The following is a 24,517-nucleotide window of genomic DNA, read 5'->3' on the forward strand; positions in this document are numbered from 1 at the left end:
GCTGACTTACTGACGGGGCTGCTGGCATGCTGCAAGTACTGCAAGGCTTATGCTGAGGACACAGCTTGTTGTGCTAATCAATACTGCTACTCCAATTTCTTCTGCCTCTCCTTTCCAGCTGGCTCTTGGGATGGAGCTTATCTTTTCTTATTGGTTTGTTTTGATCTTTTTCAACAGTGTGCTTTGGACCCTGGAGCTGTGATGCATCACAGGAGCTATTCTAATACAATTATTTTTGAGGGCTTGTTCGTAGCCTAGAAGAAAATGTTAGTATTTATTGAGAAGAAATATGCTCCCATTCTTTCATTCTGTCCACAACTGACAGTCCTCTCCTAATAGCTGGAATGCATCAAGCATATTTTTCTGTACTGCTGTTAAAGGCTGCTCATAAGTGTAGTCTTGTATGTAAAATGTGGTGAAACTGTTTTTATAAAGGACTACATCATACCACTGATTCTTTTCAGAAGCAGAAGTTATGTTGATTAGTTGTTTTAAACAAGCAAAATGTTCAAAATGCTTTAGACCGTAGTATTTTCAAAGTAGATTTAAATAATCTGCTTTGATCATTAAAACAAAGGGAGTGAGGAGTTAAAAGAAAGCTGAGGACTCTCATTCTCTAAAGACATACAGGTACACGTAGCATTACATCTCAAATTAAAGAAAAGCCTGGCAAAAATTTGGAAGGTCTTCATTTCTGGTGTTTGGAAAAGAATGAAGTTGAAGGAGGAAACGTGTAGAGGAGTTTTCCATGAGAGGGATGAAATGGCAGCAAAGGAGAAGACTCCAGTGCAATGATGAAGACAATAGAAGAAGTCTTTCCTGCCACTTAGAAAGGAAAAGTAAAAAATCCAGAATAGAAATGGAGTTTGAAAGAGCAGAGACACTAAGGTTACCTGGATACCCAGCTCCCAAAGACTATCAGACTCATCCAATTATACACTTGCAAAAATTTTCCCCGTAACTTTCTTGCTCTTAATGCTACAGTGCTCAGCAAGCTTTAAATGAGAATATGTGTGTCCTGTGTATATGTTATGCCTAGCATGGGAGGGCCTCAGTCTTTGCTGGCGACTCTGGGTGCTTCCAGCATCCAAGCTGGAAATATACTGCTTCAACCAAGGAGTTTGGGACAGAAGAGGGAACTAAATCCAGATCTCACAAGTTCCCATCTGATGAATTACCTATGTCTAGTTGGGAGCGTGCAGCTCTGATTTGAGTTGGAATTCAGTTGGAATTGTGGAATTTTCACAAATTTAATATTATTAGACATACTACAGAGGTGACACATCAGGGACAGAACTGTGCTTTGTGCAAGGAAGGGCTGTGAGTGGCAGGCTCTCTAGGGAAGGCCCACTGGGTACTAAAGCCTTCTGAGCTCCCTGCCACATATGATAAAAGGAATCGCATGTTGTACATCCCAGGGCTTGCTTGGAGGTGGCAGCTCGGTGTTGCGACCATCTGTGAAGTTCGCTTTCCCTCTTCGCCTGGAAGTTTCTCTTCCTGGAGTTGGCTGTGGTGTCAATGAAGTGTGTGACAAGTGGTGAAATGGTGAAAAGGGCCGTTCACATTGCTGTTTGTCCCCCAGGTGCAGGCACACCCGAATGAACTCCTACTTTGACTTGAAGACTTCTTTTTTTTTTTTTTTTTTTTTTTTTCTAACCAGCATTAAGGAATTCCTCACCAGCTTGTCCTTGCAGTAGACAGGCCAACAATGGCATGAATGTGGAAAGCAGCTGAGCAATTATATTCACAGGGGTGGTTAACAGCATCCCTTCATCTGAAACAAATCAGTTACAGTCCAGTGAAACCTGCTGTACCTAGTGTGTGTACACAATAGAGCTCTTGTACATATTTAGAGTGTGTTGGATCACTTAAACAGGAATGATGAGAAGAAGGAGAGAAATGTTGTGTTTTATTAACAAGAGACGCAAAAACCTGGATGTCATCCTATTTACTCCCTTCTATGCAGAGAAATCTGCCATTGTATTTAAAAAGGTATTTTCTCCAGGTGCTGCAAAATGTTTTAGGTATGAAGTCCAAGAGTGTAACAGTATTAGCTATGAAGGAGAGCTAGGAGTTATTGCCAGGATTGGAAAAGTCAGCTAACAAACTTAACATCTTGAGATGTTAAGATGGCCTTGATTGCCTCTGAAAATCTCTTGTATCGTCTATGCTACTGGTGTTTAACCTGGGAACTGGCAGTCTGTGAATCACTTCTAGATGTATCTCTGAAGGATGATTAAGCTCATGTAAGCTGAACAGCAAGCCATGTATGTGACATTTCTGTAATCATCTGCATCTCCTTGGAAAAGTTTCAGAGATATGCAAATCAAACAAGATTGGAAGTCAGTGACTGTAGGGATATATCTGATTATGAATGCAACTCATTATCATAGCTTCATGAAGTCAGCCAAGATGAGCAAGTGGCAACTGGAAAGGCCTGCCCTGAGATACAGTCCCAACACTGAGTGCCCCAGTGGACAGCAAGAACAGAATTTAATCCTTAATATTACATCATATAAAGAATCAGCTCCTGTTTTTAAAAATAAAAGACGTTTGTGGTCCTAGACTGGGCACCATAGAAACGTCTTCTTTATGGACTTTTTTGCTTTCTTTTTGCTGAAATAGATGGATAGAATAGATTTTTCTTTAGTGTTTTCATTATCTTAGCAACTGTTAACAGCTTTGAGAATATCGTAGAGCTGGGTTTGGCAGTGTTCATCCAGCAGTCACATAGTTAATACCACTAAGGCCTGCGTTTGGCGATGTTGATGTTTGAATTCCTCTATAGTCTGTGCAGTTCTCTTTAAAATGAAAACAGGCTGGTTCAGAGTGAATTGAATAACATTATCCTAAATGGATGTGCAGCATGAACTACAGTAGCAAATTTTTGTGGATTAATGGCTAAATTGTTGTCTCGTAGAAGTCTGATGGCGAAATTCCCATAGGCTACAATAGGGACAGGATGTGACCCTTGGAAAAGGTTCCATTTGAAGCATCAACTGTTTGAGTGTCTCCCAAAATGCAATTATTGAGCCAGAGATGCCATAATAAGTGAGCTCAAATTTATGTCAAGGCAAGGAAATGTGGTTGGGAGTTGTCTTGTAATTTCTATGGTGCCTTCATTCCAGACCTCAGCACCAGCCTGTGTACAGTACTGACAATAAGTCCAAGATGAGAAAGAGCCTGAAAGAATTGCATTGTAACTGATGAAAAGAAGCTGTTTTCATCAGCCACCTCTCCAAATAACTTGGCAAAGTGGAAGCAGAAAGGTCTCTTCTAGTGATTGACCTGCAGTGCATTTTTCTGCTTTCAGTGCCATCAGTAAGCACCACCTGGCTCTGCTCCAGGCTCCAACAAAGCTCAAAGTAATCAAATACTTGGGGACAAAACCACGATAAAAGAATTTGTCTGTCTCCACGGTTACAGTTTAATACCTGCATGTTATTGTTTCCTATTCCTCTAAACCAAAAAAAAAAAAAAAAAATCAACAGCAAATACACATTTACATGGTTCCATGTGAAAGGGGTGCTGTATATTTGCTTTTATTTTATTTTTTTTCTGTCATTCTTAAATAAGTTAAATCAACTGATAGAGGCTTTCCCAGAATGCCATTTTATCTCAAGAGCTTCTGCTAGGGGCACTAACTCCCTAATTAGTGATTCTGGACTCTCTCATTAGCAAAACAATTAAGTGCCAAACACATGCACATCCTCTTAATATGCTGGAGTTCTTTAAGCCTTGGAGATTGTAGAGGAAATCTCCAATTTGGAAGGTGAAGAACTTGGTATGTCTGAGAAATCGCTTATCTGTAGAGCTCACCTAGCCCATGCTGAGTAATAAGGTGAAGCCACCTCCTCATAAGAGCAACCAACTGATCGTGACCCAGTGGTGCACGAACAGCTTGCAGCTGGAGCAGATTATCTGGAGGGAAGTGCTGGCTCGCTGGGGTGGGATGGACTGGCCTAAATTAAGAAGCAGGAAGCCCTAATTTTGGATGCGTTCTTTGTTTTCTTAACAGTTCTTTTTCCTTGTCTGGCAATCCTTATGTATGTGTTTGTCTGTAAGCAAGTTCTTATTATCAGGAGGAAGCCTCACAGCTTTGCTTTTACGTCAGCAGTCAGATAACTTGCCTAGATTCATTTGTACACATTCTTCTTTTTTCCATTTCCAGGTGCCTTTAATCTGATTTTATATTAGCGATATTTGGCAAGAAATTAGAACTCCCTTTGAAAACAGTTTTAAATGAGTTTTTTGTGTAGCCAAGACCTCTTAGAATAATCTTGTTTTACTCAGAAGTGCAAATGTATATAACTAAACTATTAACAGCCACTAGAGAATATGTATTTTCTGTTAACTTTTCTGATCAGAATTGTGAAGGTGTTTAGACACTGCTAGATTAAATCTATTGGATCTGAACATAATGCAAATTAGACACCCATCCTGTTAATATATCCTTGATAATCACACTGGATATATTTCTGCATCTACAATTATCTGTATACCTCTGGAAATACAAAAGCTGAAAGTAATATGTGTTTCTTCAATACTGTGCTTGATACTAGAATTTGACTCTGTTGATTCTTTGCATATTAAAGAGCATCAATTTTGCTTCCAGCAAGGAGAGCTTAATGATGGAACATTTATTTTGTTCCAAAAATTATGTTAATTTAACAAAACTTAATTCTATAAAATGGTTATGCCTGCTATGTCTTGCCAACATTTCACATTTCCCATAAAGGAAGTTTTATTTTCAAATGATAATGAAATATTCATTATTATTTGCATTTAATTTTTTGTCTAGCAAACAAATCCTATCGTATCTGATCTGTTTTGGAATCTACAGGAGCTTTGCCACTTAATTTTCTGGAGACATGATTTTACCATTGGAATCCAATTTGTCTTAAGCTGGAAAGATGAGCCAGACTGATTGCTAAGCCAAACCCTCTGGCCAAGGAACAAAGAAAGTCCACTGCTTTTCCTTTCATACAGGGTGTGGTTTTGCATGGCTTGCATGCCAAATTCATAATTTTCACCCTAGCCCATTGCTAAACAAGACCTGCATCAAGCTCAGAACAAAACGCCAGTCTTAGGAGGAAGGGATAGTTTTTGGATAAACTTATAAAGTTGGTCTTAAAGTTTTCATGTTGGAAGTTTTATTCTAGCAGAAGATTTAGCTAAGCCCTTTGAGCTGTAGACCCTCCGATTTGCTCATCTTCAGGCTTTGTATCATTGACTATCACCCCAGAACTCAGCCACTGTCAGATGCTGCCCTTCTTCCTTTGGAGAGTCCTGACTGTAGACAGGCTCTTTCTTTGCGCTCTGTGTTTTGGAAATTTTGAGTTGTTAGAGCTTTAGGAATAAAAGGTTGTTTTGAATTGTGATGAGTAGAGTGGAAAAGTGTTGCTGAACAGAAGGCTTTTGGTCATTTCCAGAAATTCATACTCCGGATCCAATTGATTTTCTCCTAAAAGTTTCTTTCAGAGCTAGATGTCCTTGACAGCCTGTACCCCACTTGCACACTCTTTACTCTGGAATGTGGTATCCATCTTGTCTCAGAAGATTGGTTACTTCAGTCATTCTGAGATCAAAATATGTATCAGAATATCGTCTGTGTAGCCAAGGACTCAAACCATTCATTTCTTTACAAAAGTAAACTCCAAAATTTAGCATTGCATCAGAAACTGTATGGAAGCTAGTGGACAAACTTGAACTCAAGGCTGATGGACTCATAACAGCCTCCATCCCAAAGAAAGTAGATGGCCGCACTGTGCCAGCTGGAGCTTTTTTGTGATCTTCAGATCTGTGCTGTGTGCAGTGAATTGCCTAACACAGCCTAGAGCAGCAAATGCGTGGGAACTGTCGCTAAGTATATGTCTGAAGGATTCCTATGTATTTATTACCACTATTAGCACACAAAGTTTTCGTAGAAACAATGAAGCTTCCATAACCATGGAAATAACCAAATTGTTGTGTCAAGTTTCATTTACTTTGCGACAAAGTTGTAGTAGTGTTCATCTTGCAGATTTAGCATTAATAGTATTTGTTTCCTTTGGTTCTGACACTAGTGCTTGCTAGAAAACCCGAAAACGTCCCTTCAGAAAATCATCAGAGGAAGTCTACTGACAGTATGTGACTGCTGCACCCCATACAGAATGTTCTCTAGTCTTCTTGGAAGCTCCAGATATTAGCTCTGGAACTGATATATCCATAATCTGACACTATCAGCTCTGCCACTGGACTTCGTATTTTCTGTGAAAGATGAGAAAGATGCCTGAAACTGAATGAGCAAGCTCTAGCTTTCTTAGAATAAAATAACAGACATTGCTTTAGGAATGAAATTCCAAGTGAATCTGTGAGTGCTGGAGCCTAGGAGACTTTATGTGAATCCCCTTTGGTACTGAAGAAATAGTGTCTCAGTAAGCTCTCAAGGCACTGCCATAGGGGCTGGATTATCCTAATGGCTTCTTCCTGCTCATTTCATGGTGTTACAGATATACACAGTTTTAAACCATTAACTTACTCATTTTTGCTTTGCTCATCCATGCTGCTTTCTTTGTCACATAGTTTTTGACAGAAAGGTCTGGAAAGTGTGTCAAGCTGTTTTCTTAACCAACTTGCTGGCCCCACTCAGCACATGGTTAATATAATATTTCTGTTGTTGTTATAGCCTTTCAGAGCTGCTGGATTTGGCCCTGTGTGTAAGACACAATGGTATTAAAAACTGCAAGAGACCTTAAATTCAGGTACTTGCTTTGCTGCTCTGATCAGTGCTTTCCATCAGAAAACATTTTCCTCAAACACACTGCTGTGCTATCAGGTCCCAAACCAATCTGTTCAGCTCAGTGAAGGAGAAGCCCTCCTGATTTACAGATCCTTAATGTTGTACTAGAGCCCTGGGTCCTCAGGGACTGAACTAGCACCCTGGTGTAGGGATTACTGTTTCACTGGGTACAGATCATCTGGGCTTTATCAGCTACTCTGAATTCCTCTTAGACAAGTTTTCAGACACAAGAATACCGCATCATTGAGATACTACTGAAATGATTTTAGTGGCATGAAGGCACAAGGAAAAAACTATGCCATTCTTTTTAAATTGCTGATATGAATTTTCTCTTCCAACCACTTAAAAATGCTGTCAGGTTGCTTATACAGGATCCTGCTTCTAGAAATCCCAGACCTTTGTCCTGGACATGGTTTTCATTGAAGGAGTTGTTGATGCAATTGTACAAGCATCTTTAAATAGCTGCTTTCTCCCCTGGATGCCATCCAGCTTCAAGTCTTCCCTGTAAGAAGATCCTGTAGTTTATCTAGATCAGTGTTGGATCAGTCTGTTGCAATCACTGACCTTTTCTCCTTGATTGGGAAAGGGCACTGTCATATAGCAAGAAGGCAGAAACATGGCCAGAAAGTAAATTATGTTGTTTAAAGACTGCCTGGTAAGGTCGATACGTCCTAGGGAGAACAGGAAGCAAAGCTTTTTCATATACACCAAAGACACATATATATACTCTGACAACCATGCATTAGTTAAATGTGTAAAAGATGATAAAGCAGAGTGTTCATTTCTAACTTTTCAATACCAGAAAAACTAGTAACCAAGCAACTTCAGGAGCTCCTTCACCCAGGTGTTATGGATATTGTGATAGCTACTTATATTTGAGTTTCAACCCCATGGATAAAGGCTGTTGTGTCTAATAATGCATCAAATAGCTATTGGGAACTGACAGAATCATATTAATGCCAAAATGTAGCATTGTTTTTGTTTTTCCCAGGATATACAATTACCTTTTTGGTTCTGAATATCCAGGGCCTAATTCTTCATTCTCTTCAATTATTTCAAATTTTAAATTTGCTTTACTTTGTTGATACTGCATGACTTTGGGCAAGGCAGAGGAGAATCAAAACCTTGAACTGATTGTTGAGTTTTAGGGGTCTGGTACATAAGGATGTGCGCAGCATCAGCAGCTGTTTTTGAAGGAATCAAAACTGGTGGCCATGCTGCCATCCTGCATACAGCTCTTTCACAGCAGGTCGCAAGTGAAAATTTCTTCAATGTTCTCAGTCTTTCTAGACCCTAGTAGATCTGCCTGCAGTGTTCCCCACACTGTACCATGCTCTTTGAGCAAGACAGGACTTACTCAAAGGAAGCCCAGCTCTGAGTGGTGAGTTTTCAGGCTGGTGTCTCCTAATAGACACAAGGTGAATGAGTTAAATTGATGCGTTAGTCATTGCCTTTTTCTGATCATCCACATAGCAGTCCAGTTACTTTGGGATAAGAGTGTATATTCAAGGAGTCAGGACTATGTTACCCTTACCACAGTCACAGTTCATCTTTGCATCAGTCACCCTAATTGGTTCAGTTATAGAATAGTAGATATTCCGCGGTAGGAAGAAAGCTGCTGCATTGGCCTCAGCCAATATTCATCTAACTAGGAGAGGCTGGAGTAACTGTGCTGAGGTGGACAGGCAGCAGGATTGCCAAGAACAATATTATTTGCATTTTAACGTATAGTATCTAATGGAAACAAGAACTGATTTTTTTTTTTCTAAATTCATTTGAAGGTTTGCCAAAGGGACAATTTACTGCTTCCTAGTTGTAATGAGCAGTTCTGCTGTCTTGACAAACATGTGGTCACGCATGTTGCAAATTGACATAAATATTTTATAATATCTTATTACAGTTCCTGTTCCATAGAAATGTTTGTCGGACAGCTCATGGAATCAAAAGACTTTTAATCTTCAGTTTCATCTCAAAGTAATTGTATCTTTTCCCCCACTCTGAACTTAGAAAACATATTATTTCATACTCTCCTTGATTAAAAACAGTTGGAAGAGGAAGATGGGAGTTTACATTTTTAAAACTTTTTTGGAAAAAATCTCAGGGACTTTATTAGTTATTTGATTTATAGTCTAGTGTAAATATCTTTCTATGCTACGGGTGCTTTTGAAATTGGAAATGATTAAGCTCAGTGATAAGAAAGTGATAAAAGTGAAAGCACACTTGTATGAAATTAGTGGTATTTTTCTCACCTGGAATACTTGGACATAGTTCTGCTCACACCATATGGAGAAAATAGAGCTAAAGTTTTGAAAAGCAAAGGAAGTGGAAATAAAAGTTGTAAGCTTTTGAAACAATATCACTGGAGGAATATTTATAGGTCCTGGGGGGAAAGTTTGATAGAAAGGATGTATCATTTTGTACTCGTATTATTGTACAAATTGCTGTCCAGATGCTCTAGAATCAGGGCCAAACATGCTGAGTGCTGTGCCATCGATTGCATATTATTTAGAGATGCATTTAATGAGGTTGACAATATACCAAGACAGCAGGGAGAGTGCATGCAAAGGTGACAAGAGCTGTAGACACAAAAGGTCAGATCACACATATGGAGCATTTCATGCATTTTCCTTTTTCCTCTTTGTATTAGAAGAAGAAAAAGTTCCAAGTATTCAAACAAAGACCAGGTTGAGGGGCCAAGTCAGAGGGTGGTCATGGTAGGCTGGCTACTCTCCATAGTGATGCCAAAAGTCATTTGGACAGTTGGATAACTGATCTCAGCATTTGAGGAAAACATGTTCTTGGCAAAACAGCACCCCATGAGGTCAGCACAGAGATCATCACAGAGCTGACTGGAGGCATAATTGGAAAAGATCATGCACGCATACCTTTGTGCTACATATATGTATATAATATATGCATAGAGATAGTTTAGCTATCCATCAATGTTAAAAATGACTTTTGTGAAACACAGTTAGAGAAATGCTGGACTAAGGACAGAGGGAGGGAGGCAAGATGCTTAATGCTTTGAGAGAAGAAAATAAAATACCATCAGAGGGCTGAGTCTGTGGAAAGCTGAGGAAGCCTGAGAAGTGAGGAGGAGGGAGCTGTCAAAAAACGACAGCACAAATTTTCAGCAGGATGATCTATGTTTGCCTTCATTTCTAGTTATCTTCAAGTGGTGGCTAAATAATAGGAGGACAGCTCAGTGGTGTTATTTTCCACTGCATTTGTAGTAATGAGATGACAGATTTCTTATTTAGAACCTTTTTTATTTCTCACATCCCTAATTTTTAGATTATCTGCCTTTCTCTAGAATCTTTCCTCTGAGGGATACGAGAATGCGTGATAAACATCTTGCTTGGCCCACAATGCTCTGTAGTGCAGGCATATATTACATCGCATTAAACAACTGCCAAAGCCGAGGTTCAGAAGCCCAGCCCACTTGTCCTAGGCTAGATGGGAATGAACAGAGACCATCCAGTACTGCTGGACAAGCCACTGCCAGCGAGTTCTTTCTCCAAAGCTTAAGACTTTGGTAGGAGCATATAAGGACTTGGGAATGGTTCAGTGGAGAGATCAGCACTGGTAATGTCAGTAAGAAAGCTACTCTTGATGTCATTCAGATTAAGCTCCCATCCAAGTGCTCTGCTCATGGTAACAGCTAGCTGTATGGCTTAGATCATGGTTTTCAGTGGTGTTTGACTGAGGGCAGCCACCAGCAATCATAGAAATCATAGAATGAGCTGTAACCTAGTTACTGCAACCTTGTAGGCTTGGAGTTGCAATAGCAAATGAGATGCGAATTGGAGATAGATAGATTCCTGTCCTCCAAAACTACACCATAATACAGTTTGCGTGCGAGCAGTAAATGTTTAATTCTCATTTTGTGTAACTTGCTGGAACCTCAAAAGGAAATCAGTGTTCTTTATAGCACTGAACTCATATTATACGCAACGACTACTCGTATGAGCAGCTGTCTGTACAATGCAAGAAGTTTCCAGACACTGTAAAATTGGCTTTTAAAACTATTCTCCTAATGTTTTGGATCACATTTAAACCTTGAAATTGCCTTGATCTTTGTTCTCAGACTTGTTTGCTTGTCAGAATTGAAGATGAAGACTGTTTTTCATATACTTAGGAATGCAAGTGTTGTAATTTATTTAGAAATCTTCCTGTCTAGGGAAAAAACATCATATTTGGGAGAAATGTGTGTTTGCAGCATCACAGAAACTGCCATACTCTAACAGAAATACTGTTCTATCTACTTGGAGAAACCCTTAAGAAAACTTACTTTACCTTGCTCCCTCTCTCCTTGAGGTGAAGGAAATGTACCCTGGAGATAGCTGTATGGCTTACGAGCTTTTCTGGAACAAGGTCATTTTGCTAGCTAATTGGCACAAAAAAAATGTGACAGGTGTGACAATACCAAAGGTGTTTGTAGAACAGATGAGGGGTTGTGCAAGAAGTCTGGGAATCATGTAGTCCTTACTGGGGAGTTTACATTTTTATGGGAGTTGAGAAGGCCAGGGCACTAAGTGCCAAGACATTTTGGACTTTTTTGGTAGGCAGTTGGGTATTCTGGATTTGCCTTAGGAATCTGTCTGTGTACCTGGCTGTAGCACAAAAGCTGATGTCCTTGTTACTATTCTCTCCATCATTCCTCTCTGTCATTTATTTTGTTATAGAAGAAGAGGGAACCATTGAGCACTTCATATTTTAGGCTCAGCTAGGCGGGAACAGTCTTCGACACCGTTGTTTGTGCGTAGGTATGAAACATATGTCCTAATCTCTTTTGGCAGGCAGTGCTGCTCTATTAAATAACTAACCAGGATTCCTCTGTTCTTTCAGTTCCCAACACAATGTTTTTGCAGCAGTGTTCCTAGTCTCTGCGCAGCGATTTTACTCTTCTTTACCAAAAGACAATGAGGCTTATTCACTTAATGCCTGTAAAGACATTTGTGAATCTGCTAACTATAACAACAACAAAAAGTCAGCTTATTGTCACAAAAGTCAAAAAAGCATTTCCACTGATTTGAATAGCATTCTGTAAGGATCTTAAATGTTACCTTTGTGGGAGGAAACAAGACGTTGAATTTAGCCCTAAATCCGAATTTCTTAAAAAAAACAACGGCTGTACCTTATCACCTGTTACTGGGCATTAATTACCTATTTCCACCTTTCCCATTAATTGAGAAATTGAGGGTATTTTTAACTGCCCATGAAACTGATAGATCCTTCACAAAACTATTCTGCCAAACCTGCTATTCTTTGAACAATTTGGCCTGGCTCAGTTTTTAAATGTTTTTCTCTGTGTAATATAATCTTGTTTGCAGACAAAACACTTCTAATTTCTAACATAAGGATTTGTTCTGTTTTCTTTGCAAGAAAAATTAGTGCCCTGGAGGCTGGTAAACTGTGGGAAACAGTAATGAATTCTTTGCTAGTTTTGGTGTTCAATTCTACCCCTGCAGTCTGCAATATAGAGAAGGCTTGAGGAGCTTAGCAATGAAGTTGTTCCTATGGATTAGTAAATAAAACCCTGAAAATACTTGCTTTATGAAGTTTGTTTACTGAGGCAAACCTCCAGTAACATATGGGAACACCATAGCTTTGCTGCTTCTTGCCTGTCACATCTTGCCTATCATGGGGGTGTGTTGATCGTGAAAGCACTTACTTTTGTGAGATAAATGGTGCAGGTTCAGGTCCTTGGTCAGTAAGTATTGTGGCACAGAGATATGGTTATATTCCAGTTCTGCTCACTCTTAGATGGATGTAGATTGTCTTTTGCAAGACAAGGTATAAATGAGAATAGTAATGGAAATATTTCCCACTAATCCAGTGAAAGGAAGTCACTCACACAAAGCAAATCAATTACTGGTAAAACCCTGTTAATAGCTAGGACAATTTATGTTGTAATTGAGCTAGTGGACCTCATTAAAGATGGTTCCCCAGGCTCCAATACTGTATGCTGAAGCAAACATGAAATTGAGTTGCTTAATTATCCTTGTGTTGGATTTTTTTTTTTTTAGCTCTCTAAGTCTCTGTGGGAGAGGGAGGAGCAACTGTATGAAAGAATTAGGAATTGATGAGTATACTACTTTTAAACAAAAGAAATGGCCAAGAGTGTGGGATTTTAAACTAGTGACTTTGAACCCTGAGAGAAGCACAAACACAATAAGAAGAGTTTGTAAATCACGGTCAACAAAAGGTTTGCTCGGCAGCAGCTGCTGAGAAGCACTGCGAGGTTTTTTTTCCGGGTTTCAGAGGAGGCATACTGAATTATGCCTTTTTAATACCCCAAAGCACCATGCTTTGTTTGTTTTTTTTTTCAAACTTAAATACACATACACGTCAAAGACAATAAGATACTGTAAGACATATAGAATAATGAAAAAAAAGATTATCTCTCCGGTGTGCCTCCTTTCATTTTTTTATGAAAATAATATTTTCAAAATAGGTTTTCCAGAGTAGGGATGCTGTGCAGGCCAGGAGCAGCAGCAGCCTCGCCATACCAGCAGGGCTTTGCAGGAGAAGGAGCAGTGCTGACTCTGTACTGCTCCTTTGGGATGTTGTGAAGTGGATTTTGAAGTCACTTGGTGCAGAGGAGGATCTGACCTTTATAGAAAAATCCTGTACAGTGTAGAAAATTTGTTTTCTACTGTTGCCCTCTGCTCTCCAGCTGCTGACTGAATGCAGTCTCAGTGGATATTAACTTACCTTCTGGCACGTACCTCTTGTGGGAGGAACTTTTTCCAGCAGATAGTCAAAGTACGTCTCTGCTGTAAAACAGTATAGGTGCAAATATCTGTGGAGAAGATGTTACAAGAAAAATCTATAGGGAATAACATATGAAGAAGCTTATTAAATTCCCTGTTTATGAGTACTAGGACTTCTCCATCAGCATGGCTCTTAATTTACTCATCCCAGAGGAGATGTGGATTAGCCATGCCTGTTCTTGCAGCTTGCTCTAGGTCTACATTTCAGCCCTTGATTAAACCTCCATTGCCTTAACTGTGGTTGCCCGTCACCCTAATAAGTACCATTTTGTATCTTTATTCCACAGCTAAGGGCTGGAAGTATGAACTATAACAAATAAATTACAAGGCTAAGTCGTATTTGCCTCCTTCCTGCCTGTCTTCATCTCTGAGTGAAACACTCCTTTCTCATGGTGGGGGATTGGGGCAGGTTTAGCTCGGTTGGTTAGAGCGTGGGGCTGCTAATGCCGAGGTCGTGGGTTCAGTCACTGTACGGGGCTACGCTGAGGGTTGGACTAGATGATCTCCAGAGGACCCTTCCAACCTTACCATTCTATGATTCTATGATTGCAAGCAGTGATAAAAGTAATCTTTATCTGCAAAGTGGCTTCCCTATTCATTTCCCGAAATAGGTGGCATTTATGGGCTTTAGCTGCAAACAGAGAGCTGCCACAGATTGGTGCTGTCACAGATAAGAAAATGTAAGAATTTGGGATACTTTACAGCACGACTTTCTCAGCACAAAACCTTAGCATCTACATAGCATGAAGCCTTGTGGGCAGCTGATATTTTCGCCTTTGTTTTCTGTCAGTGACATAACATCCGCCCTCTCCATGACAACTCATTCCCCACACATTTAAAAATGAATTGGAGCACCTGGCTTTCGCTCTGCAGGGCTAGGGCTAACCATCTAATCATTAGACCTTTCAAGACCAGAAAAAGGAATGGTACAATATGGCTTTCAGCAGTCTTAAAAAAAAAAAAAGAAGAAGAAGAAGAAAAAGAAAAGAAAAATCTAACCCCAAACGCTTTAATGTTAAACATAGCAATACCTCAGTGAATACCAGCTTTTGATCTGAGGCAGAATGTGTTTCCAAATTCATTTCACGCTGTGCTGTTTCAGTGAATATAACCACTTCACCCAAGGATCTTACTCCTAGACCTTCCGCTAAACCTCAGAATACAACGTTAGGACAGACGATTTCTGCTCTCCTCCCTGCCCTGCCACACAGCCACAGTATGATGGGCCAGCTCCGCATTTAAGTCTTCTGGAGATTTAACTGCTAGTGAAGGCAGCAGCTCCCTCATCACACATGGTTGCAGTTGCTCCGGGATGAAGATGCTTGTACTGGTATAGCTTGTGCTGAGGCAGCCAAGTGCAGTAAGCTAGAGTTGTCCTGTATTAGTGTGACCGTGCTTGTCCTTGAACTGTTAACAGCACAACTGTGGTTGTTTTTAAACAAACAGTTTCTTGGCTCTCATAATCCAGAAAGTGCCTTCAAACAACTTGCATCCAACTTACTCAAAATTCAAGTTCAGCAACTGAGTTGTCCCTGTCTTTGAAATAGTAGGTCAGCAGTGAAGACCAGAGTCTTGACTGGAGATAGGCAAGAAAACTAGCCAGAATTCAAGTACTGGGCGGAATCATGTCCTAGGTTTGTGTGAATGTCCTGCCAAAGCTGTGTAGACAAATTGTTCCAGCACCCCCTTTTGCTTCTGTTTATTATTAATACTATATTAATTCCCAGCTTCACTTCAGGAGGTTTCACAGCACTCTGCTGATGCTTTCCAGCCTGTGTGTCTCTGAGGAGAGCAATAAATCAGGGAGGTAGAGGGGTCATTGCAATCAAAACTTGAAGCAGAGCGGCAACCTGGTGAATTCTCCACCAAAAAAAGAAAAAAGCTCCAGCAGGACTGAAGAGCGAGTGCCCCATGCAAGTGCTCCTTGGCAGCTGTACAGCTCTCGCCCTGCCTCTGGGTAAAGGGAAGCTGAACGCTTCGGGCTGTGCTCAGTAGTAGAAGTCAGTCAGGTAGTGCCCAACCAACTGCAAAAACAAGGGTACTAGAAGGCATGGAAACCACAGTTTCTGTAAGTATTCCTTTGACTGGAAAGTGCTGGATTGAACCAGAAAATTTTCTTCTATTGCAAGTGTGGTCATTTGATGAAATACTGATTTTTTTTAACTATTTTAGTGGGTGGAGAATAACAGAAACACTTTTTTTTTCCTATTGAAAAAAATGCACAAGCAGATTTTTAGCAGTTGGGGACAGCAATATCTAGGATGTTCTATTTCTGCTTTTTCTATCCCTTTCTGTTTCAGAAGAGTAACAGCCACTGGTTTACTATTTTGCTGAGCTTCCTTTCTGTTCCACGGGAAGAGCCAGGGTCAGGTCTGTGACCCTGAGCAGCCAACATGTGATGCGACTATCTCTCGAAAGCAAACGGATCTTTTAGTGCCAAATATTTAGGGCCAAATATGTTATCTGCCCTCCATGTTCAAAGGTTGCAGGAAGTAAATGGTTTGAAATTGTGATTTTTTCTTTTTCTTTGCCATTCACTGCAGATAAACTTTGACATTTGCAGTAGCTGTGTTTTCCCTGCTGTGATACAACATTGTCACTGTAAAGCCAAATACTGATTTAGAATTGGTGTCCAATGTTGATTTTAGTCTAGTATTTCAGAAGTCTCCAGTGAGGGGAATGCAGATGATTGCAACTTTTCTGATGAGAATGTTGGTTTTCTTTTCAGTTAGAAAATGATGACTCACAAAAACTGAAACTTTGTTTTGTGGGAATGGACCAGTTCTGCTGGGAAACTTTTTTTGGGAAAGGCTTCTCAGGTCCAGGAAGGAATTTTGGGTCAAAATGTCAGGCCCTTTAGGGGAACTGGTTGTGTCGTGGGTAAAACATTCACCAAGGGCAGTAGAGACCTTAATGCAGTTTCTGGATTTATTAGCAGAATCCTCCTACCTCACAGCAACTGCTGACTACTGGCCTGCTGGCTGGAAGAGGATTGATTTCTCTTTGCTTTGTCCTTGCAACAAGGTTTGGGAAGTATTTGTTTTTTCCTGAGACAGAAGAAAAGAAATGAGAAAATGCTTGTATCTTTTTCCTCTCCCGGAGGCTGAATGTCTTTTCTGAACTATATGAAGTTTTTTTTCTTCTGCTTGAATGTGCAGTTTTGAACTAAAAAATGTATCACGCTATGAATAAGGCATGGATCTGGAAAACAAGAGAATCAGCTTCAATCCTCTATCACTGTGTAATCTTTTACAGGTCACTTGACATTTCTGTGTCTCTGGCTGTGGTCTGACAAATAGTTTTATCAGCAGCCACAACACTTAAAAGTGAGTGGCCTTTCCAGTCACTCATTCCCACCACTGTGTATCTCCTTTGGATGTGTCCATGCTTGTCAGTGCCTGTAAAACCATCCAAGATGTATCAGCCTGAGGATCTTCTCTGAGCTTAAATGACCTAGTTGTTTTTAATTCAAGTACTTCCACTCTCTGATTAACCATGTGACTGCACAAATGCTTGCTCTGGCACCACTGACAAGATGGCACAGGGACAGGAACAAGCAACAGGAGGGAATAGAGGGCTGCCAAAAGCAAGTTCATTGAGATATGTCCTGGGTTTTCCTTGTGCAACATTAGTAATAGTTATTTGTCATTGTGTAACACTAGATCCATGGAATAAAATGCCAATTTAACAGCTAGGTAATCATAAAGCTGCTCATTACGATTTTTTCAAACATTTGTCTGATTGCTTGAGTAAATGTAGTCCAATAATTACCAAGTTTGAATATTTTCCTGCCAGCTGTTCATCAAGGTATGAATCAGCTGGTTAGTTTTGGGTGAAGTTTTCATTAGGATTTAAGCTCCTTAGTCACTTTTCAAAATGTTTCCTTCTATCCTGCTGTCTAATCTGGTATCAGCAAAGCAGAAATCTCATTAATTAAGGACCTTTTATAATCTGCTCCCCAACCTGCAGAATGCATTTACCATTGCTGCTCGCAGGGCTGAGTGCAAAGCGGGATGTTGTTGGTCATCTGGAACATCAGCCACAACACACAAAGGGACACACTCAGGCTTCTGCCTGTGGTGGATCAAATTGTCCTGTAAGAGCGGGAATATCCTGTGTGGTCTAACATTGGAGTTTCAGCTACGGGCCAATATCAGTATCCACCACAGAAGGTGGACTGGTGGGCAGTAAGGTTGGTGCTGAGAAAGCATCCTACATGTCAAGTCTGTCTCCTGTACTATTAATATGCCATTGGTATGCATTAAGAGAAGACCTAGAGACCCAGAAACCAACTGAAGTTGCTGAGTTTGTGAAGATGGCTATTCAATATTTAAATCTAAACATGATGATATGTGACTTCTAAAGGACTGTGACAATTAGTCTTCAGGAAGGCCACTGAAACTAGTAGGCATGAGCTAAGTAATACAGTAAGAGTGTGAACTGAGAAGAACCTTAAGGAGAATCGTCTTATACATTCTTGTGTATATCCTTATATGTTCTTATGTATATCCTTAAACGTCCTTATATATATCCTGATACTTCCTATAAACAGACAAAATTCAGAAGGCAAAACTGAGCACCATCATAGCCCCACTGGTGTCAGGTTTGTTCATCAAGAGGTTGCATGTCACTGGGCAGCACACCTGAGGGGGGTGTGTAGTCCGAGCCCATCCCTCCCTGTGGACAAGGACAACCTCAGGGCCCTCAGGGACAGCCAGGGATGGGCCAGTGCAGCAGGAATCTGTGGTTGCTGATTGCTTTGCTCTCAGATAGCTTCTTATAATCATGGCATTATAATCATGGATTTATCAGAATACGTTTGTAACATGTTCATTTTAAGCTGGTTTAATGTAGAGGGTAACTCAATAAGGCTGATTAAAAAAACCCAGCAAATCTCCGTCAAGAGGAACAAACCTGACATTGGCCATAATACATGTGCAAATGGCAGAATATTCAATATTTGCTAGTAGACTTTTTTGTAGTGTTAGGGCACATCTGGCTCATCCTTGCGGGTTTTTGAAGGCAGGTGCTCATGGTAGTGCATATTTTGCCATTTGAACGTGCCTTCCTCTTTTCTTCCTAGGGAATGGCTTTTACACTTGAAGAGCGGCTGCAGCTGGGAATTCATGGCCTACTTCCTCCTTGCTTCTTGAGCCAAGATGTCCAAGTTCTCCGTGTCATGAAAAACTACGAGAACAAATCTAATGATCTAGACAAGTACGTCCAAAAAGTCTTACCCCATCCTTTTTTTCCAGTTCTTTAAAGCCTTCAGGAAGATTTGAGGATCCTATTTCAAGACCCACAGATTTCCTTCAGGGTCACTTTTTTCCACTTGTCAATACTCTGCAGCACCAAGAGTATCTATGCTGGACAGTCTGCTGGCACATCAGTTACGTGCCATCCCAGTCCCAGCATAGCGGTATTGCTTTTTGTACTACCATGTTGCTGGAAAGCTCTCGTATTTGTGTGGCAGTTCACTATACCCTGTTTGCATGTTCTTCATTGCATCTACACAGGTTCCTCAGGCAGAAAATCATTCCCAGTCTTTCATAACCTGCTGAGTTTTTAATTTTTCTGTCTGCAATTTGACAAAGAGAAGGAAAACCCTTTGTGCAAATGTGACAGTCTAAATTACTGAGTGATCACATAAAGCCAGCGATGCACATGGAAATCTGGATGACACTAAGAGTGCACAGTTGATTTAATGTTTTTTTTTTCTAAAATAATGTTTTAAGTATTGCTCTTTCAAATATAGTATAGCTAAATACTTGTTAAAGTGTTTAGTGATTAGTTGAGACTGCAGGATAAAGGAGAGAGAGGTTTTGTAGAAATATCTTAGGAAAGACAATGCTTTGAAAATTGCTTATTAATACTTGCATATATGTATATATAACCCTACAGATTATTTAATAGATTTAGATACTACAGATGATGTCCTGTTCTGGCCCTGAAGACTACATTTGACCTTTCCATTGCATTTGTTTCTGATGTACATTCAGAAAATCTAAGGATACATAATGGGTCTGATTTTCAGTTCTACTGAGTCTTCGTAAGCTGTCACTGAGGATGGTGAAGCTGGATATTCAGGTCCTCTGGGAAATCTTGCTCAAAGTGTCTGTTCACAGGCTAGCACTTTGGAGTATTAAAGATTGAAAGGATTGACTAAGTACTGAGTGAACTGAGTACTGCTTTTAATGAAATTGCCAACATGTAAAAATACTTATGTGTACGTGTTTCATTTTACTTTTAAGGTACATAGTCCTTATGACATTACAAGACAGGAATGAGAAGCTTTTTTACCGAGTGCTGACCTCTGACATTGAGAGATTCATGCCCATCGTTTACACCCCAACAGTCGGCCTGGCTTGTCAGCAGTATGGGTTGACTTTCAGGAGGCCACGGTGAGTGAAGTGAACGTTCTTGCCCCTTTTCTTAATTTGATGTGTATGTTTCTTTTGATTTCAAAGTCTGTCTTTCTGTAGGTGGCCCAAAACATCTAAATCTTGATTCTTGATCAAAAAATAGTCTATCATCAAGCAACTTGATATGCGTACATTTAGTGATGAGCTGGCGAGCTGAGAACAACTCTGCCTTCTTCCTGTAAACAGTGAACAGAGTGGTTTTGTATTTAAACAGGACTGTGCAGTCTGCAACTTAGCTCCCAATTTCTCTCTGAACTTGTGGTTGCACCACTCCCCATCTGCTGTCTCCAGAGCGCTCAAGTTCTTTGTGCTGTGCTGGCCTTTGAGTAATATTTGGATTTTGGATGCATTGTGCTAATTTGAAACTTTTGTATGCATTTCCACAAACTACCCTGTAAAAAGCATTTTCTTTGGAGATGATCCTCTGCATCAGTGCCTTCCTCTGTGCTTGAAACATAGAGTAAATTGATGCAACATTAAATAAGTCCTGTGTACCATTTTGGAAAGCCCTATTATGCATAATTCCTTTAAATGAATTATGTTTAAATAAGCTGCTCATTACCATTCTGAAGTAGGATTTTTAGGCTTATCCTGAAAATTCAATAGTAAGTTTGAGATTGTCTTAGCAAGCTTTTTATTTTTTGTCCTGGAAGTGTTTAGGAGGCAGATAAATACTTTAGCATTTGCTATAGAAATACCCATACTGAAGGAGTGCAATAATACTATGTTTGAAAAGTATGAGGCTTAACTGCAGTTCAGCTGAGAGAAATAATATGAGAGGTGAGGAAACTGAGGCAAGTTCCAGCAAGTCACTCAAGGTCACAGTGGGGATTGTGAGGCAGACCTTGCAGATGTCAGGCCTCCATATGCAGATAATGACAAACAACATATTATGGATACAATTATCTTGTGCAGCCTACTTACCATCGAAGTTTCCAGTAAAGCCCCTGTTTTCCTTCATGTTGCTGAATTGCTGCTCTCTCATAGAGCGAGTCTTCAGGGTTGTTTTTCTGTGTGTGTCTATCTCAAATCACTGTGTCCTGTATTTGGGGAAACCAGAAAAAGAATTGCCTCCTTTACAAGGGGAGAATGCTTTCTTACTCTGGGTGGAGGGAAAGAGTAGCAAGGATAAGAGATTTCTGACTGTCCCCGTGTGTCGATTTGTGAGTGGTGTATAGCAGGGAAGAGCGCTCATCAAGAGTCATACCTGGCAGCTCCTGACCCATAGCCCCATGCACAGCCACTGCACCTCTGCCTCAAGTCTGCTTTTACCTTGCAACACAAGTTCAAACAGTTCTGGGGAATTTTGCTTCATTTAGTTTCTGGTCATCTTTCCTGATGCTGGACTCCTTCTACAGTTGTTTCTGTTGGAGAAGTCCTCTTCCTGTAATTCATTTCTTTCTTATTTTTGAAACTTAGATTAGGATGTTCTCATAGCCTGGCAGTTTTGCTGCTAAACCTGGACTTGGAACTGTTCTGGATTCCAGCCCATGGCTTCCGCAGAAAAGGGCAAACTGTCATGCTCCTTAGCACACTGAATTTCCTTTGCCAGGGAGTTTGTTTCTGTGAAGAGGTATAGTGAATTTTGACCTAGCCTCAAGTTTGATTTTAATCAAAGTTGTTTTAGCAAAATAGCTTTTTTGTTCCAAAAAATGAGGAGCTATTATATCATCTAAAGTGATGAAATTAAAATGAGAAGCATTCATACTTGTCTTTTTTTTTTAAATCTGACTCTTATTGTCTTTCAATAAATATTTTCTCTCCTGGCGCATAATATGTACTTCAGGAGCTGGCTTGCAAGACGCTTAGTTCAGAGTAGGATGCCAGTGCTTTCTGCTAAAAACGTTGGGACCTACAAATCTGGGGAGCTCTGAAATTAAGATATAGCTTTCAAATTCTAGCTCTTTCCATGTTTGTTATCCTAAGCTTCACTGACTGATAGTCGGAAAAGGTGATTCTTCTGAACTTTTTTCTGTGTGTGTATGTGTATCTAAAGGGCTTTAAAACATAATGATGGCCAGGTAAATATTATATTCTGAAATATTTCAATGTTATTTTAAGGAGAACATAACACCTATTGCTAGAGAGGATTTCCAAGCCATTCAGTTGCACTTTGGTGATACAAGAGACTGTATCATATAATCCTGTTCATTAACTGATTACATTATTTTAAATCTGCAGTACAGTTGCACTATGTAACCCATTCCCATACTTAACTATCATATAAGTAGAAAGTCTTCTTCCCCAATATGTAACCTAACTGTTTTTTGCAAATTTAATCCTCTCTACAATAGCCTTTTCACAGTAGAAAACAGTTACCATGTTCAGTATTGTGGTTTTCTTGCCTGTAATTGGTGCTGTTCTGTTCTCCTTGTTCTACTCTGGATTCTCCTGTTTGGCCACATCTCTCTTGAAATGCAGCATGGAAAAGTGGGCACTGTTTTCCACATGGAGGATCTGGCAGTGCTGAGGAAAGAGGAGCAGTTACCTGTTAGCTTTTGCTGACACGTCCCGGCGTGCCCTCGTCTTTCACAGCTTTATCACTCAGCCGAGTTAACACTCTGTGACTGGTTGCTACAGCTTGCATTGTCTTCTTCTCCCCTTGAATCTTCTCTTCTTGTCTTTGATATAATTACCCCACCAGATCTCTCTCTCTTCATAACTCTGCTTATAATTTATCCCTGGAAATTCTGGAATTTCTTCTTGGAATTTTGTTTTGCATAAGTCAAACTTGTACAAGAGCATCTGAAATTACTCCTATAAGGTCCTGCGGGGCTTCTCAAATGAGAATACATGTATCAGTGTTTGTATGGCTGCAGATTTTGTTTGCCAGATAATGCTGTCATAACTGTGGGGCTCAGTGCCTCTTTTACCTTTCCTAGTGCATGTAAACTCTTAAGCATAGATGTTGCACCTTCACTTCTGTGGGTCTGGAGTTTGGGAGTTCTCCTGCTGGATCAGGGCTCCAGCATCTTCTGTGGTAATGGACTCAGCTGCTCCAAATGGAATCAGGCACCTGCCGTTCTTTCATTAGAAAATGCTGTCAGACAGTAGTTTAAAAACATAGGTTTTGTTTGTTAAGCAGTAGAAAAGAGCAGCTAGGGGAAAAAGCACTAGCAAACATCCAGCTCTTTGCATTGTTACCTATGACGCCCGTAGTCTCATCTTGTTTTGCTGATATGCTAGGCAAAGCTCCTGTCTTTAGATGCCCCAACTAGTTGCTGTCTCTGTCTATCCTCCCCAAACTCCTATTGCCTTTGTTTTCAAAAAGAGTCAGTTTAATTTTTCCAAACAGGCTTTTATTTTCGTGTGGCCTCAGGCTTCTTCCTATGTGGTGAAAACTCAGGTTTTTAGAATGGTTGGAGGAGAGATAGAACCATCAAAATATTAAAAACAACATTCTGGCACTATCTGCTAAAAACTCTGAAGTTTTTGCTGGAATGTGTCTATCCTGAGTCACATTTTTCCTATCTAGTTTTCCAGACAGCACCCTCCTGAGTTACCAATATTCATTTATTCTAAGTCATGCAATAATCATTAAAATCATCATGCCAACCTACAGTATGTTTTTATAATTTACTTTATATATTTTAATACAAACTATTAATAATCAATAAATATGGGATGAAGTGCCAAGCAGTAGCACCTATGTCACAGTTATGGTAAGGACTCTGTCAAAATCTCTCTTCAGTGCCAAATGAGACTATTGTAAGCAAGCCCTGAGAAGAGCAACTATGTCAAAATCAGAAGTCCTCCCAGCCTCTGATCCTGTCTGCCCCAGTGGCCACTAGTGGGTGCCTCAGGAATAGTATAAAATAATAAAATATATGGTATAGGCAAATATGCTCACTTCCTTGGGTGCTTCTGAGATTTTGCTCCTCATCAGTTTATGTGTCCGGGTCTTGGAGTTTTGTTATGAAATACTGCTTGCACTTTTGTCTTCAAAAAGACTTTTGTCTTGGTTGTAGTTTGGTTTTGGAAAAATAGAGATGACTCTCAGGTGTTTACAGTTTCAAGCCCAAAGCACATTGTTATAAGTTATGTCCCAAGGTATATCAGGTATAGGAGTAATTCCAGATGTTCAGGGTGATCCAGCTTTAAGGGAGATAGTCTTGCTGAGCAGTATAGGTTCAGATGCTGCAGCTGCACATACATGACCTTTGAGAGGGGGCTGCAAGAGCAACTTTGTAGTCTGTCTTCTATGGTGCTCACATGCTTTGTGCACAGGGCAGCCTCCCCAGATCTCCAGAGCAGGGGGGCCCAGTGGCACCCATCGCTGCCCACCAGCATGCCAGCCCTGTCATTCCACAACCACATGAAACTGGCACAGACCCTGAAAGCTGCAGTCCCACCTAATCTGTCTCAGGTTGTTCCTTCCTCTCTTCTGCCACCCGTGTGCCTGCCCATGTGTCCATGCAGCTGTGAAATGATTTAGTTCAGGGGTAAACTTAGGTCAAGCCAAGTTTTTTCAAGCCAGACTGGTGGTAATCCAGATATCCAGTTCATCATCAGCTTCAAGGAGAGTTGTGCTGGCATGA

General features: G+C 40.3%; 1 protein-coding gene across 2 annotated transcripts in view; it reads left to right on the forward strand.

Moving 5' to 3' along the window:
• Positions 1-24,517, forward strand: part of ME3 (malic enzyme 3) — a 99,249-nt gene that overhangs the window by 23,172 nt on the left and 51,560 nt on the right. The window contains exons 1-3 of one of the 2 annotated variants that reach the window (XM_062567356.1): positions 15,558-15,625; positions 18,641-18,774; positions 19,809-19,958. In XM_062567356.1, the coding sequence (XP_062423340.1) occupies positions 15,608-15,625; positions 18,641-18,774; positions 19,809-19,958 (302 nt within the window). In that variant the 5' untranslated portion in view covers positions 15,558-15,607. Of the gene's footprint in view, positions 1-15,557; positions 15,626-18,640; positions 18,775-19,808; positions 19,959-24,517 lie in introns of those variants that run through there. The other variant, XM_062567357.1, reaches the window with a different exon arrangement.

This window comes from Rhea pennata, chromosome 1 (genome assembly GCF_028389875.1).
Source record: "Rhea pennata isolate bPtePen1 chromosome 1, bPtePen1.pri, whole genome shotgun sequence".
NCBI classification, from domain to species: Eukaryota; Metazoa; Chordata; class Aves; order Rheiformes; family Rheidae; genus Rhea; species Rhea pennata.